The sequence below is a fragment of the Carassius auratus genome, chromosome 38 (assembly GCF_003368295.1).
Source record: "Carassius auratus strain Wakin chromosome 38, ASM336829v1, whole genome shotgun sequence".
In the NCBI taxonomy this organism is placed as follows: Eukaryota; Metazoa; Chordata; class Actinopteri; order Cypriniformes; family Cyprinidae; genus Carassius; species Carassius auratus.
The window spans coordinates 8,747,364-8,761,886 of NC_039280.1; the positions used below are offsets into that span (position 1 = coordinate 8,747,364).

A 14,523-nucleotide genomic window follows, 5' to 3' on the forward strand; every position below is an offset into this window, starting at 1 on the left:
TATATATATATATATATATATATATATATATATATATATATATATATATATATATATATATATATATATATATATAGATGTATATATATATATATATATATATATAGATGTATATGTGTGTGTATACCGGTATATATATCTCATTAAGGATAACACATAGGGAAAAAAAAACTTAAAGTTTAGCTTTTGTTAGTGCTACTTAAGTGGAGATTTCTTGTTTTAGTGCATGAGAAAATTTTGAAGAAAAGTTAAATATGTTGTAATTATAATTAACAGAGACAAATCGATAGTGTAATAAAATAAATATGAACGATATTAAAAGTGGATAGAATACAAAACATCCACAATAGAAAAGTACATTATGGAAACAAAACAGACGAAAATATTCAATATTGATTAAAAGAAAAGGAATGATTCTACTTGTGGTGTCTTGCTTTAATATTGATCAATGTTTTATGTTATGTAAGGCAAAGGTATTTGTAGATATTCAAGTGTGACTCTATAAACACTTTCTGGTCACTTTATTTGTTTAACGTTGATGTGAAAATGATAAAAATCCACAGTGACTGTTACTCTATGTAATGCATGTGACACTTTGTCCACGTCTGTAATGACATTTGGCTGTCTCTCGCTCAGATGCACCCACAGCCAGCTCTGCCAGCAGTGGGGCGGGAACAAGCAGTGCAGCTCCAATCAGTGACGACTTAGACATCTTTGGACCAATGGTATCCAACCCTCTGCCCTCAAACATCAACACAAACCAGGTACACGAGTCCACTACTGCAAACATCTATAGCCAGTTAGCGTGCGTGTGTACGTTTGTGTGTGTGTGTGTGTGTGGGACTGTTTTGGGTCGTTTACAGGGCCACACATTTGTATAATTATATGGGTATGACAGAAGTATTACAATGTGAAGGTGATTTATGAGGACACTGAAAATGTCCTCAAACTGTAGAAAAGTATTACAGTTTCCACAAAAATATTAAGCACCCAATATTTTTTAATAAGAAGAACATAGATGATAATAATAAATGTTTCCTGAGCATCAAATCAGCATATTAGAATTTCTGAAGGATCGTATGTCACTGAAGTAATGATTGCTGAAAATTCAGCTTTGCCATCACAGGAATCAATCATTTAATATATTTTTTAAAACATATATATCATGTATATCATGATCTTCAGTCATGAAGTCAATGTCAGTGCTATGTCAGCACTGCACAAACCACCTGAACTCTTTTGGTACGTTTAGTAATTTGTCACGGCATGTGGTAGTTAACGCTAAGCAGACCTTCATAGACCAGTGCGCCTCATTTGTAAAGGATTGGACGTACGAATTAAACAAGCAGCATTATTTTTCTTAGGTCACATGACGTGTCAGTTCCTGCCTGCCCTCATTCAGTCCGAAATCAACTGACTAAGAGAGACAAAGAAAAGGTCAAACCCAATTGTTTTAATTTCCTCCACAAACAACATGATTACATTTTGCCTGTCTAGTTGCGGCTGACAGAATTGATTTGCAGGGTCTCCCTGGCCAGAGAATGCAGCATGAATAATGAGGATTATTAGCATTTATTACGGCCCTTCACTAAGGAGAGTGAAGAGGAGAGATGTTTAATAATGTCAAGAGAAGAGCAATAAAAACCGAATCATGTTAAGAGGAGACAGAGAAGTTCGGCAAATACACAATGTATTTTCAAGATTTGTTTTTGTTGGCTGATGTTGACGTCTGCATTTTCCTTATTTTACATTTGAATTACTTTTGCCATCATCTAATGCTGACATAGTTAATTTATGTACATTGATAATTTAATAACACCATTAAACGTAGTCTTCAGCAGATCTCACAATGAATATAATTTTTTTAAGTGTTACATTTTTCAAATATTTAGATAAAATGATCTTGCACTGTAGTATTGGACATTTGTCCATTACCGGGCATGTTTTTTTATATATTGTAATAATTATCAATACAAATATTATAAACACAGAATAATAATGTAACACAAGAATAAATATTCAGCGTATGGTACATTTTATTTGGTGAAGGGCGATAAGTGACCTTATATACTGTATAGATGGGCAGTGGGCTAAAAAAAACGTTGAAAACCACTGATTTACACACTTACAGCCAATCAGGACGCTTGAGGATCTCAGCATGAATAGCAATTTGTCTTTGTGGAAGCTCGTCTTCACCTCTGGGACCCACTCTCACTAACCCACACTGTCTCTACTTTCGTCTTTTCTCCCTCGATAGACCTTAGTCAGGATAGCGCCTATATGTCATTTTTGACACGAATGAAAATGAGGGTGTGAGGGACCGAAGGTACAGTGTTATCAAAAGATCTTACTGTTGTTTAACAACATACTGATTGTTCAGATGACGAAACATCTTTCTGAAAGAATTTTCAGTAGATAAAAACTCTAGAAAACAATTTTGAATTTGTTAGTTTTGAAACCCAAATATTACATAAGCATTATACAGCACGTCTTTGTAAATTCTATCCTTCACAGCTTAGTTTTTCAATATGGCGTCTACACTAAGGTCTATACCCATTTTTCTTTCATACTCGCTTTGACCATCATTCTCAGAATGGCTTGAGCTGGATTCTCTTTTTGATCTTGGAAGCCTGAACCTGTGCTGAAGCCAGAAAAGTCGCTTGATAAAAAGCCTTTTCCCCACTTGAATCAATGTATTATTGAGAGGTGTGTAGAGCCGCTGGACTCACTTGGATTTCTCTAATAATTGATGTCCTCCTACTCTGCTCTGGCCAAATGGAAATCAGCCTTTCCTTCACAATGTACATTTGTTCACGCATTCTGCATTCTCGTGGGATGCTAATAAAGGATAAAGAGGAGCTAAAGATAGATCACTTGAAAATAGTAAGCGAATGCTCAGGGCTTTACAAAGCATTCAGTCTCAACATCATGCTGTCAGTCTCTGCTCTTATTCTCCAGAAGAATCGAGTGGCAGTGGGTGTCTGATGAGCGAGGATGGCAGCATTATGGTTGATTCTTGTTTGTTGTGTTTTTTTAGAGTCTTTGTGTGGAAGATGTGTCTGAAAGAGCCACACATTGGCTCTTTAAAGAATTTGGAGGCTCTCCGCGTATCTGAAGATGTGTCACTTATTGGAATTGGATTGCTTATGTATGTAAATGAGGATTTGTTTTTCTCCAAACAGTGTATTCTGGAAGCAAGAGCGCCTGCAGGAAGTGCAGAGAAGCCAGACCTCACCTTCATTTTAAAATGATAAAATTAATTTAAACTAAAATTAAAACTCAAAATATAAAAATAAGTTAAACAGAGAGACAGTTGGGCGTCTTTGATGAGAAACCGCCAGGCTTCCGTATTCTCCATTCCTTCAGTGTGACTCCAGCCAGTGCATGTTAAACTGTCCTCACACTTCCTCTTTTCACATCTCATCTACTGCCAGCTTTTATATCAACCCCTGAGACATACACACGCAGTCTCCTCTGCAGGACTGCCCCCTCCCTGCAGCTTGTATATGATTGCACAACCGCTAGCCAGTTCTGGTATCCCATGATGCTCGGTTAGCAGCCAATCCCTTCCCATTATTGACATCCTGACCAGCCTGTTTCTCTCAAGCTCCCTAATCAAGCTGTTTGCGCACATAAGGGCTGTGAGAATATCATCATCAACATTTCATGAGCGTTGTGGAGGCAGAACCTCTCCGCTCATTTGCATCATGATAATTCACATAATAGACACATGATGTTTATCGCTGTTGTGGGTTTGTCAATAAAGAAGTTGGTCGCACATTATAATACGGTTCCATTAGTTAACATTAATTTGTGCATTAAATGGCATTAACAATGAACAGTACATTTGTTACACTGTTTAATAATCTTTTTTTAAATGCTGTTAATAAAAACAGTATATTTTATTTGAATAATGTGTTCCTGATTGTCATTGATTAATAAAGGGTTTAGGAGTATTTTTATCCATACTAAAAACCATACTAAAAGAGCTGGTTTTAAGATTGAATAAACCAAAAAAAGGCATTACAACAATGTAATCTAAAGCAAGAAAATGCAATATTCATTTTGACATATTCTACGGATTTAAGAGTGTTGTTTAAATTATCGTTTTTAAAGATTAATTTAAAATAAGTGTTAGATGAAAGAAAATGTGAGTGATCTAAATGTAAAACTAGGATAATGAGCAAAAACGAGTAAATAACCAATATCAGCCTTTACCAATAATAATAAAAAAAAACATGCTACACTGAAAAATAAAAAAAACCTTCATATAAAATTTATTTCGAAACCGTTTTCACTCAAAAATTGCTAATAAACTTCACAATTATTACAAAAAAGGCAATTAACACATAAACATTAGAAAAAGTATTAAACAGAAAGACTGAAATAGCATTTGTTTGTAAAACATACTTTTTTTCTTAAACCACCATGACATGATTTGAACCCAAAATCACACATCTCTCCACTTCCATATGATCCTCTTAGCATTTAGCTGCTTATTATCCTCTTAAAATGAGGATTCTGATGTATTACAGGGTTGTTTGAATTCTCTAAACCTCTTCCTGCTTTTACACTGATGCAGTCTACCAGACTAGGTCATGTAATTGCAGAAAGGTTTGCTTTATTTAAGTAATTTTGCTTGGTACCATCTGTCAGCTGTTTTCCTGCAATAGTCTCGCCCCAGAATCTGCAGCACACAGGATGTATAGTGTGCTGACTCACTAATGAATCATTCAGCTGTTTAAGAGGCATATCTCATCGAAACCCACCGTTGGCCCTTTAAGAGAACAACTATTGATCTGCCCGTGTTCTTTGAGCTTTGTGGGCCCTAACTCTCTACATATGGGCATGCCATGCACCACACATTCAGCACTGCATGGGTGCAGCACAGTGTAAAACCACATTGAGCCTGTAAGAGCGCATGTGGGTACATACGCTGTTTCTACACACACTAGAGCTGCAGTGTAGGCAGTCTCAGTGTTTCATGTGAGTGTTTTAAGCACAGATGGTTTCTCAGTAGGACTTATGTCTAATGAAATCTGGGCTAGTTCAGTGTGTACACCTCTACAAAGGAAAAGGCTCTGCGGTGGCCGGTGTGCTGCAGGGCGACTGCTTTATCCAAGTTTTTAATTCAGACTTTGCTGCAAAACAATGTTTTCACTTTTTAGTGTGGTTTTGTAATAGCAAAGTCTTTTTGAGACTAAGGGTGTATCAACACTTGTCTTGAATCGAACTCAAGTTTTTTCCCCCTTTGGTATGAAACTTTTGGGCAGGTGTGGATACAGCAATTGCACTCTGGTGTGGACCAAACAACCGAAACCGAGACCCAGCTGAAGAGGTGGTCTCAGTCCCCTTCCAAACGAACTCTGGTATGGTTGAATGGAGAAAGCAATGAATGGATGACCTCAAGCACACGTGTGGTTTTGTTTACGGTTTCTGGTTCACTTGGAAGTTTATAGAAATATATTCTTCTTGTAATACTTGTAAGACAGCTGTGACAGTAGTCAGTGGAGGGATGTTGACCTGATATATATGATGAAAATTCTTCTCTTGGAACATTATATATCAATTAATTTTATTGTATTTATTTTCATGCAGTGCATTTTTTGAAAAGTGTTTTTTTTTTTTTTTTTTTTTTTTTTTTTTTCGTGTGTTTTGGAAATTTTGCTCTTTAGGCTATTCAGAGTTGTACATTTTGCATTGCCATTCTCATTGCCAGTGTTGTATTTCAATGTCTGGGAAGTGACTAACTGACAGACATATCATCTGGGTTGAGGGCTGATGATGATGATGATAATACTTTATTGTCAGACAAGTCAGAAATTTTTCTCATGTAACTGTATCCATGTTTACAACATTCAGCACCAACAAATACATTTAATCTACACAGTTCAAAAACACACATTGTACATTACACTTACATAAGTATTACATTACATCCTACATTACATATACTATACGTTTAAGACTAAGGCATACCACATTACATCTACTATATGTTTAAAACTACACCCTAAACTTCACAGCACCTTCACCTCTTATTCAACTCAATGATAGACTGATGCACAAATGATTGCTTCAGCCTAACTCTGTTGAAACTTGGGACTCGGTACCTCCGATTAGACCTGATTAGAAGCAGCTACTTTATTAATAGCTAACGTTAACAAGTTGTTATATTCTAAATCATATCGCTTCTCAAGAAACTTGCCAACAATCCTTGAACAGATTTTTATGTGAATAAACAATTTTGTTTTTAACTTAACCGATAGACTCTTGTACCATATAGAGTTACAGTATTGCAGTATACTCATAATCACAGACATAAAAAAATAGCCAAACTTTCCTCTCACTACGCAAGACCTGAGACGACGAAGAAAGGTAATTCTCGGCTTTGCTCTTTTACAGAGAGTATCAATATGATTCTTCCAAGACAGCATATCATTTACCATCACTGATCTTTTCATTATGAATAACAACAGTTTATGTACAACCATTAAATCTGGACCCACATTTGATTTCTTCAAGTTTTACTCCTATTAATAACAAGATCGTTATTCTTACACCATCCTACCATTTTTGTCACACCCAGTTGATGTGGCACAGGACTGTCCGAAACATTCAACACTAATATTAAAACAGTGTTGTCAGAATACTTTAAAATATATTGATTTGTCATGTCAGCTTGACAATCGTCTGTATACAAAGTAAAAAGTATAGCAGAACTGACACATCCCTGGGGTACTGTTTTATTCACTTTAACTCTCTGAACACTCTTTGTGAGAAATGAGATATACCAGCAAATCAAATGGGAATTTACGCCCAACTCTGCAAGTTTTGACACCAAAATATCAACCTGTATTGTGTTAATCGCAGAAATATGTACTAAAGTAGCAACTGCATCTTTATTACTGTATCCTTTCTTATAGGCAAACTTCCAAGGGTCAGGTCTGAAATGCTTCCTCCAGCCACTTCCCATACGCTTGATTTGCTTCCTTCAATTTCATTTTTAACTCTTTTTCTGTTCGTTTAAATACATTAATATGTTTATTCTTAAATGCTACTTTACTGAAATGTATAATTTCTTTAATACTTTGCGACATATGGTTTGTTATTTAAAAACACTTTAAACTCTTTTGTAGGTATAACCAACTCAACGCAAAAATGATTGTAATCATTCATCACTGTGGTTCTGTCATCAGGAGAACCATTATCAAAAAATTCTCAATTTGTCCAGTCGAAACAGGCTTTAAGTTGTACTTTACAGTACTTTCATTAGACCACAATATAATCAGTTTATTTTCTGGTTTGCTTCTTTTAAGTTTGGTCTTGTACACAGGAATCATGTATATTACAGTGTGGTCAGAATTCAGTTTTGGTAGCATACAGTTTGACACTAAGCATCCTTAACAGTCACAAAATATTGTTATAACAGTCTTTACATATTGCTCGAATCCTGGCAACACAGTCTCCAATTAGCACTGGTTTAAATCGCCCAAAACTACCATGGTTTTATCTGAATAGTGGAGCTGAACTTCATGAACATGGTCCGCTATCAAGCTGGAGGTTTACCGCTAGGTGGAACATATCCCACAAACAGCAAAATAAAGCATATTCTCAAGGCAGATAGAAAGGTCTTAAAGTCAAGCCAAGAATTTCCACATTGGGATCGCACATCTTATATTTTACGGATTATGCTCAACACCATTAATCATTTATATACACACAGATTTCGTCTCTTCTGCTTCTGCCCGAAACTTTATCTCTGTCATCTCACCAGTGATTTACCAGTGTAAATCCAGGGACTTCAAAAAGCGAATCAGGAATTGCAGACTGTAGCCAACATTGGGTAAAGCACAATGGAGATGACTCACAAAATTCATTACAGTAACTTTGTGTGATCTTAACATGTCTACTTTGTTATTCAGAGAACGCAGGTTACTGAAGACAAAAGATGGCAAAGGCGGCTGATTAGATCTCCTTTGCAGTCGGTTCTGAATTGTACTTGCAGGCTGTGTCCTTGCAAGGTTGGAACTACCCCACTTTATAGAAACAGCCTTTGAGCACAGACACATTGTAGGCTACTTTCCCTTACAGTCCACTATTAAATGTACTGCACACATCTGAATATTTGGGTTGAACTTTTCTGGAACAGTGTTGTAAATGCAACTTAACCACTTATTTCTAGTTGTGTCCTCTTTTGGAAGGCCAAACACAGTAGTTTCGCTTTTACACCGAAACACACAGCGTCTCCTAAACCAGGCGGCGGCAGCAACAATACTTCAGCTAAAATCAAAGTTATCCTGCCTTTCTTTGCGTGGACATTTGGGTGGTAGTATGCAAATCTTCCCACACACTGGCATGTTTAAATGAGGCATTTTAGGAGGGCGTGGTCGAGTCTTCATTTTATAAAGAATGTCTCTTTGGGTTTAAGACTTTAGTCTTTGCAACTTTAGGGATCTTATCTATTCACAAAAAGTTTGTAACACTCCAAAGACCCATTTAATGCCGCATTGAACTGAAATTCCTACGTGCAGTTGGAGATTGCATCACCAAACATAACCCATAAAGGGCCAATCGTCCCAAAAATCCAAATCAAGAATACACTTCTCCCAGCCTTTATCTTTCCGGTTTTACAAGACTCCAACCAAACATTTAACAACCATTAATAGACATAAGACGAGACAAAAACAAACATGGTGTACTGAAACACAGTGCACCGCTGAGGCTCTAGGCTATTAATGTCACCAGTGGCAGAATGTGTATGAAGTGTCAAAATTGTGGTATTCTGTAATCCAAAGGCTTCTGTTTCCACTCTTGTTCCGTCCCGTGTTTGTCCATGTAGTTAGTCTAATCACCATGAACTCATATATGCCCTTGTTCTCTGCATCTGATTAAAACAACACACCCACTGTAGGGGTACACGGAGGTCTAAAGAACCATTAGCATGGAGAAAAATGCTTTTTTTACAACCAGATGGCTTAGTTGCGTCATCATCTAGCAGGTACTAATGGGTCCATTCTAACCAGCGTCCCTTGGTCCCATGCCTGACCTATTCATGAAACCTTTAGAAACCATCATATGATACTATCCCAAGGTCGTAGACAACATTACAGATACAGTCAAGTTCATGAATGGTCGGTACTTATGAAGGACTGCCCCGAGGAACCGAGGATTAACTCATTTCATGCTCCAGCCCCACACAATGCGAATTCACATGTTACCAGCTCTACCTTAAAGCCAAACATCTAATCCTTAAAGGAAACATGCAATCTATCCGCACGTCTCAGGAAAAGGTGAGGCCATCGCTCGTGACCACATGCAAATTGTTGGGATATTTAAAGAACGTTTATGCATATTTTAGGATTCGGGGACAGTAAAGCATCAAGTGTATTAATTTTTCTCTTTACCAGACGGAGTAAGCTGGCCTTAATTGGTCTTGCTTTTTTCACATTTATAGTGTGTGTATGTATGCGTGTTCTTACTTTTCCAGGACAGCTCATTTTCTTAAAAAGTATTCTAGAGGCAGAATGTCCTTGGGTATGCAAGCATGTCATCAGATGTTAGGACTAGGGTCAGAATGCCATGTTTTATTCTCAGGTTTGTCAGGGGGAAATGAAGCTGAATTATTATTAGATAGAAGGAATGAATTTCCTTTTGATCAATGCCTCTTTTTATAGATGTCAATGTATTAACTTATATATATGAGTTATATTAATAAATGTGATTTAATTTAATGTAAAATGTATGTATTTAAAATGTTTAATATATTGGGAGCCTTTTTTTCGCAGATCCGCCCCAGAAAATAACATCCATTTTTCATAGAATCGCAGGAAACACTGAAATGGTAAATTAGTGCCATACTGGCCTTTGATACTTAAGGTATTTTTGGTCATGTGTGGAGAAGAAAGTGAAATCATGCTGCGTTTACAGTATGTAGGAATGTGATCTGCACTTAATGGCACTATGACTGAAGTCTAGACCAGCAGAGAATCGATCAAGGCCGAAGTGAGGCAGTGGATACATTACTGAAGGATGCCTGGAAGCATATAGGTCAGAGTGCTAATGCAGGCTCAGATTTCTTCATCTTCTATCTGTAACCAGTGCTAAGTAACACAGTTAACTGATCCCAGAGCAGCACCGCAGGGACGCACTTCTTCAGAACATCTGCAGGACCAGTGCAGTACATGAACACAAAACCACAAAAGCATCTCTGCAGCCTGGGGCTGATGGGATGGGTGTTTGTAAGGAAATTCGCAGTTTGTTCAAGGCATACTGAGGCAACTACTTTCACACCTACGTGATGTATTTATGAGTAACATAAACATTTATGAGTCTTTTTTTATTCAATCTGATATTTAGATTTTTTTTTATAGTTTGCAAATAGATGGTATTTGTTTATTTTCCCCCTTCATATTGTTGATTGTGTAGCTGTGTATTCCCCAGATGGCCTCGTGTCTCATCCGCTCTTTCCTGCTGACTGATCCTCAGACTCTGAGCTGCAGTGGGACCTTGGCAGGGTGGCACTGCCAGACTCTGCTCTGGCACATACCCAGCACGAACAACCGTCTTCACCAAATCCAACCTAGCACATTTGTGATTTGGGGCACTTCTGTTCTTTTGTTTTTTCGCTTCTTTTTTTTTTTTTTTTTTGTTGCTTGGGTTTTTCTGGTTTCCCAGGCAGAAGGGGGCTTTGGGGGAAACTGGATTAGCCCAGCCCACAGCACCACCAGAGTGCTAATTATCTGTGTGGGGCTGCTAATCAGACAAAGCCTACTCTGTTGCACATAAAATCTCTCTCTCCCTCTCTCTCTCTGTGGGTATGGGGGAGCGAGTGAATTGTGTTTGGGGGTGGGTAAAGCTAGAATATGCATGGTGCTCCGTGAATGTCACAGTGAAATACAGGCTGCACTGTGTTTGGATGGTGCGTGTGTGTTTCTGTACTAATGTGGGGGTGGGAAAGAGCAAATATTCATGGATTGGTGCCACACTAAATGTGGTGAATGAGAAGGAGAGAGAGATTATTATGAGAGTTCATCCGAAATTGCATACTTTCAAATTAGATAGATTGTCTGTCTGTCTGTCTGTCTGTCTGTCTGTCTGTCTCTTTATCACGTTATAATTCTATTTGTATTTCCGTCTATCATTCTGTTATTCTATCTGTTATTCTGTCTGTCTTATCATTCTATTTTTCATTTTCTCGTTCTCTCCATCCATTCAGTACACCATTCTGTCCATCATTCCATCTCTCCATCTTTAAAATATAGATGTGTACATGTGCACACAGAAGGTTTCTCTTCCTCTCATTCATGGAGCATAGAGAAAAATATCTGTTCCTGTCCCTGAATTCTGGAGTGTAGGTGTCCTGGCCTCCCCCTCCTCATCTATTTTTAATTCTAATAGCATTTCCTGTGTCCCTCTGCGGACTCCCGTATGGATCCCTTCAAATGTCACTCATATTACAAATAGAGAAAAGGGCTTATGTCATCTCTTTTTCATAATGTGGCCTGAAAAAAGGGCTCCCTCCTGCCAAGCAAGTATGTTCTTGCTAGTTGCTGGGGTCTTGAGACTAGCTGTCAAGAGTTTGTGTGATTTCTTTGTTCCTCGCCTCTTTCTCTCGTGCATATCAAAGGCTGGAACCCATTATAGGCTGTAGCACACAGTTGTGTTAGCATCAGCCTTCACAGGTTAATCATCCTAGGGGTTTGCGTATCAGATCTGCGAGGTGGTGTTTGGCTTATCACGCCGCAGTGCTGTTCACCCGTGTTCAGCTCGGCTCACTTCTTATCAGATGTGCGACTGCCGCTGCAGCAGCTGCTTGTGTTTACTTCTGCATACCTAAGCGCAGAGCTACATATCGTCGTCGGGAAGAGCGCGTCCACATGTGTCACTGCCAACCTCCACCCCCTGTCCTCCCAACCCTGGCTTTTTTGTCTCTGATTACTGTTGAACATTTCTGTTCATGGAGCTTCAAGACACTGATGGATAGACAGCGGGAGAGGCAGAGACGGTCTCTGATCACGCTCTTTTCGTTCAGTTTTATTTATGAGCTCATGTCAGGCACGTACTTCAGCGGTGAACTTCAGAGAATGGCCTGTTCGATATCTGCCATCTGAGTAAGCATGTTTGACACTTAATGATACTAGAGTGAGAAGATTTTTGAGAGGAAAATCAATTGATAACACGTATCTATTTGTTTTCGCTCTATTTGAATTCAAATAATGTAGCACATTCTCGCTTCTGTTTTCACTTTCCTCTCGCTCTGCTTTTCTCTTCTCTTTTCACCCTTTATAGAGGGTGAAACATTATAATTCACTCTAGTACTTTCTTTAATGTGTAACTTGTTTCCTGTTAAAATATAAAGTTTGAGCCAGACTTTTTTTTTTTTAGCATAGCTTCTACTTTGTCATAGCCATGAGCATAATTTGCTATTTGCTATTCTAGTCAGAATCAGATGCTCTTACAGTACATTTAAATAATGTACAATAATACCAATATTTATTAATTGTATTTGTGACCCTGCACCACAAAACCATAAGGGCCCATTTTTTTAAATGGAAAATTATACATCATATGGAAGCTAAATAAATAATCTTTCAGTGATGAATGGTTTGTTTTTTACAATGTCTGGTTGAGATGCAATTATTTGTAAATCTGAGGGTGCAAAAAATCGAAATATTGAGAAAATTGCCTTTAAAGTTGTCCAAATTAAGTTCTTAGCACTGCATATTACTAATCAAAAAATGGCTTTGTGGTCCAGGGTACATTTATGTATTGAATATTTGTTGAATGTATTAAAATGTTTTACTATTATCAGTGTTAAAAAAAAAATTCTGCTTAATGAACTTGTTGAAACCATGATACTTTTTAAGTTTCTTTAATGGAAAGTGCATTTATTTGAAATAAAAAATCTTTATTATCACAATATCAGTTTTGGTCAATGTAATGCATCCCTTAAAAAGTATACATTTATTTAAAAGTGTATATTAAAGTAAATAGTCTTTATTGAAGTGTATTTACAAAAAAAAAAAAAAACTATGTTTGTATATATATTTTCTGCAGCTGTAACATGTTAATTTCATCACTAGCTTATAAATATCCTCAAAGTTAGAGGACAAAGACACTAGGTTTCATGAGGTCCACCTGGCATGGCTAATATGTACTGTAGTTGAATCATGGTGTGCTGCCAGCGTAGTGTCCTCAGTCCTGCTTCTAATGGTGTGATGTCCTCCTGATTCTTGTTCACGGATAGACAGGAGCCTGTGCCAGACCTCAGCAAGACTCACCCAGGCCTCGCACATCACTGAACATGACCTTGGGCCACATTTGAGTTTCTTCAGCCAGGTGCCACCAGAGTCAGCAAGTTACTTGTCACCATGCTGACTTTCCTGGAATTATGAACTATGATCTAGGCCTAGAACTTTCCCTCAATTTTGTATTGACGGACTTGCTTCTCCAAGGGTAAACCATGGCATCAGCTTTACCCATCTGCCAGCTTTGTGGCTGCTAGTCTAGCATCACATGACTGTAATTGAGTAAAGGATGCAGGTGCTTTGACTGAACACAAACGGCCTCTTACTGATTGTCTGTTCCATCTTCTGTTATGTGTGTGTGCTGTAAGTTTGTGTAAACGGTGAATTGTATCTCCTCTTCCTGAGCTATTCATTCATCCACAGCTGCAAGTCTAATTAATGTCATTTCTCTGCATGAAGATGATGAAGCCTTTCTCTTATCTGTGTCTGTTTATCCAGGATTCATATTTTTAACCAACTTTGATTTGATTATTTGCCTTACCTTATGAGATGTGTTCGCATTTTACAATTGTTCTGTGAATTTTTGTGGGTCACTTTAACAGGAATATATGTGATTTAAGCATTTTATTGAGAGCTAAAGATTTCCTCACACACATTTCGCCACAGGTTTGAGTGTTCAACGCAGCCTTATTATTTTTTTTATAACTGTTCTTGTTAATAGTATATATGTTTTGAAATGTATTGATTAAATAATTGATTTTATATTTTGCTGTTTTCTTTTTTACCTTTAGACAAAATAGTATATAATTTATAATGAACTTGAATAAAATGACTCTGTTTTTTTGTGTTAGTGTTATTTCCGTTATGAATGTTTCTGAGCTTTACCTGGTTGATTTGGCTCAAGTTTCCTACCATTTAGACTGGGAGGTCTGTTGAGATACCTCATTTGGCTCACGAGTTTAGGCCCACAGATATATCCATGCATGTCTGTGATTGCTAATGAGTTTTATTGATATGTGAGGGAGTTATTGTGTGAAGCTGTATAAGCCAGAGTGTCTATGGCTTGAAGTCAACTGTCTCCTCTTCTCTTCAGGTCAGTTCCAGTAAGGCAGCTGGTAGCGCTCAGGCCAGCTCCGCCGGAGGGGCTGTGGCAGGTGCTACGGGCACAGGAAGTGCTGCTCCACCACAGGGAGATCTGGACCTGTTCAGCGAAACCAGCGGGAGCAGCAAAGCAGAGGACTCGGCCAAGAAACCTCTCTCCAAGGACTCTATT

General features: G+C 37.8%; 1 protein-coding gene across 1 annotated transcript in view; it reads left to right on the forward strand.

Annotated features, from left to right (window-relative positions):
- The window catches only part of LOC113057479 (stromal membrane-associated protein 1-like), a gene marked incomplete at its 3' end in the record, with an annotated part of 67,598 nt that extends 53,078 nt beyond the window's left edge, over window positions 1–14,520 (forward strand). The window contains exons 8-9 of the mRNA XM_026224907.1: window positions 637–764; window positions 14,344–14,520. Coding sequence (XP_026080692.1) covers window positions 637–764; window positions 14,344–14,520 — 305 coding nt within the window. The remainder of the gene's footprint in view (window positions 1–636; window positions 765–14,343) is intronic.
- Window positions 14,521–14,523: the final 3 nt, after the last annotated feature.